Source organism: Echinops telfairi, unplaced genomic scaffold (assembly GCF_000313985.2).
Source record: "Echinops telfairi isolate 266 unplaced genomic scaffold, ASM31398v2 ScPeMD7_31;HRSCAF=116, whole genome shotgun sequence".
NCBI classification, from domain to species: domain Eukaryota; kingdom Metazoa; phylum Chordata; class Mammalia; order Afrosoricida; family Tenrecidae; genus Echinops; species Echinops telfairi.
Genome location: NW_022103928.1, coordinates 38,994,913 through 38,997,864, shown reverse-complemented (window position 1 = coordinate 38,997,864; position 2,952 = coordinate 38,994,913). Strand labels below are relative to the sequence as shown.

The window sequence follows — 2,952 nt, the reverse complement described above, 5'->3', positions numbered from 1 at the left end:
GCCGCCGCCGCCCGGAAACGGGCGCTGCTAGCGGCCAACGAGGAAGAGGACCGCGAGATCCGGAAGCTGGAGCGTTGCCTGGGCCTGAACAAGCGTAAGAAGAAGGGCGACGGTAGTGCCGTGCCGCTCAGCTTTGCCCGCGACGGGCTCGACTATATTCTGGGAGCCCTGGGATCTGCGGGGAATGGTGGCTTATATGAGAGCAGTAGTGAGGAGGAGGAGGAGGAGGATGCTGGACAGACACTGCCCGAGAGTGACTTAGAGAGTGACGCGGAGGAAGCAAGTGAAGAGGGCGAAGCTGAAGACGGCGAAGAGGAAGAGGGCGGGCAGAGCGAGGAGAGTGAAGAGGAGGAAGACCCCGCAGACCGGAGGACGCGGGCGAAAGGAGGGAAGAGAGTCCGTTTTGCGGACGATGAAGCGAGTGCTAGTTCTTCCGAGGATGGTGGCGAGACCGAGCAGGTATGCAGTGAGCAACCTCCAGGTCTTCGGGGATTTGTTTCCAAGCAGCGGTGGGCGTGCAGAGCCCACGGATAGAGAAAAGGCAATATTGATAATAGAGGTGACACCAAAACACCAAACCCGTTGCCGCAGATTCCAGATGCTCCTGAGGATCTCTTGTGTCAGTGTACACCAGAGTTCCAGAGGGTTTTCGATGCCTCAGGGGGGTTGGGGGAGGTAGGTTGCCAGGCCTTTCTTCTGAGGTGCCTCAGGGTGGACTGGAACCTCCAAACCGCTAGTAAAGTAGCCAAGCACTTTAGCCACCTGATTGAGCTTGGATCATCAAGTGGGTGTGTGTTTTCTATTCAATCTGCTTTGTGGTTTCAAATTCCACAATGGAAAGAAGTGGGGGGAGAACATGTTTATGCAAGGGGCATACTTGACATTTCTATTTGCTGCCCCAAAACAACATCTTCATTCTACACACACACCGTCGTGCCTACCTTAGGTGCTTTGTTTTAGCCATTTTCATATGTATCCAAGAAAACTACAGCGGGGTACCCCCTGCCTGGGTTCTGCCTCCATTGTAGGTTTGGTTTGTGTTGTTTAATTATCCGACTGCCTCCAAAGTAAAACAGCTCATCTCTAATTCTCTCGTGTGTAAAGTTTCTCCCATTTAAGACCTAGTTGAGGTTCCATGACACAGCAATCAAAGCCTGTGCGGCCTGGCACCTGACCTGTCTAAACACCATCCCTTTGTGCCCCCCCTGAAGGCAGCAGTATGAAATGACTGCCTTTTTCCTCACATCTCACTATTTTAGCATTCTAAACTAGACATGTCATTTCTTTGGGCTTACTCCCTATGATTGTAAGGCTTTTTTCCCTCTTTTTCTCACTGACTGTAGCTTCTATTTATTAATGCCAGCCCTCTCTGGGAATCATTTCCCATCATCAGTATATGAAGTGCCTTTCATCTCTGTCCACGGTCCACTCCTGGCACCTTGTGCTCACTCCCTCACTTCTTTTATAATGTTATTTTTCATCACCGATCCTAAATTTGCTCTAATAAAAAACTTTGTTGAGTTACAACTAATAGAAAATCTGAAATGAGCCCTGAGCATAGCAATCGTTTTACTTTCTATTTGCATAAATTTGCTTTCACCAATGGAATTTAAAATCTTAACAGTAAGAATCGCGCTTCAAAAATGTTTTTGTCCTTCAGGCTTAACTTTTAGGTATCCAGGCAGTGTTGGTCAATAATAATGTTTTGTAATCTCCCATTTGATATCATCTAGGAAAACTCATTTTTTATTTCATCACTTAAGTGTAGATTCTAGTTTTGAACAAGTAGGAAATGATCATAGGACCAAGCCAAAAATCAAACTCACTGCCATCAAGTCGATGCTGACTCATTGCAACCCTGTAGGACAGAGGAAAACTGCCCCTCTGAGTGTCTGAGACTTAACTCTTGGGGGACTAGAAACACTCATTTTTGGCCCATAGGAAGCTGGTGATAAGTTCCCTTCAAGTGCTTGGGATACTGCCAGGCTTGGAGTTAATTGAGCCTGGGTATAAGGAAGGGTCAACTATAAGATTAGTTTATAAATGCTGGAGGTGCATAACCAAATGTACAGAGGGGAAAGCAAGATGACAAAATGTACTAACAAACAATGAATAAACTTACCAGGAGCCCTGGTGGTGTAGTAGTTACACATTGGGCTGAGATCCGGAAAGGTTGGCAGTTCAGAGTCACTAGCTGCTCCTCTGGGAAAAGAGAGGGCTTTCTACTCCCGTAAAGAGTTACAGCCTCAGAAACTCAACAAGGGCATTTCCACCCTGTCCTTTGGGATCACCGAGTCAGCATTAATTCATTGGCAGTGAGTTTTGTGTTTCGTTTTTGTTTTTTGATTGGTTTGGTTTTTTTTTTTTTAGAAGGCTGTGCAAGGCACTTAGTAAATAGCTGATGTTTAATATTTTCTACCAGTTCTTGGGAGTTTAATATTTAAATGTGCATTTAGCGAGGGAAAATAGGGGGCTTCTTTCATGTAAATTTGTCATGTTTTCCTTCAAGCAGAGCCTTTGTGACAGTGCTAAGAAGTATATTCCACCTCATGTGAGACTCACTGAGGACGCTGTGGATACCCAAAAACAGGAGGAACTAGAAAGGCTAAAGAAACAAGTGAAAGGCCTAATTAACAGGTAACCATGTAAAATTGATAGGTTGTGTCACTTAAGAGAAATTGAGAGTTTTCTAAATATGTAATGTGCATTATACCCCAGGAATTAAGTGCTAGGGCCGGAATTAGAGTGATTAGATCCTTTCTGTTCTATTCAATTTTTTAAAATCATTTTATTGGGGGCTCGAATAATTCTTATCACAATCCATACATACATCCAAGCACATTTGTACATTTGTTACCATCATCATTCTCAAAACATTTGCCTTCTACTTGAGCCCTTAATAACAGCTCCTCATTTTCCCCCTCCCGCTCCACCCCCTCCCTCATGAACCCT

The 2,952-nt window shown here is 45.2% G+C and overlaps 1 protein-coding gene across 2 annotated transcripts in view; it reads left to right on the top strand.

The window, feature by feature from the left end:
* Positions 1-2,952, top strand: part of NOM1 (nucleolar protein with MIF4G domain 1) — a 25,261-nt gene that overhangs the window by 730 nt on the left and 21,579 nt on the right. Inside the window, exons 2-3 of one of the 2 annotated variants that reach the window (XM_030885620.2) lie at positions 2-459; positions 2,510-2,637. In XM_030885620.2, coding sequence (XP_030741480.1) covers positions 2-459; positions 2,510-2,637 — 586 coding nt within the window. Of the gene's footprint in view, positions 460-2,509; positions 2,638-2,952 lie in introns of both variants that reach the window. The other variant, XM_045290050.1, reaches the window with a different exon arrangement.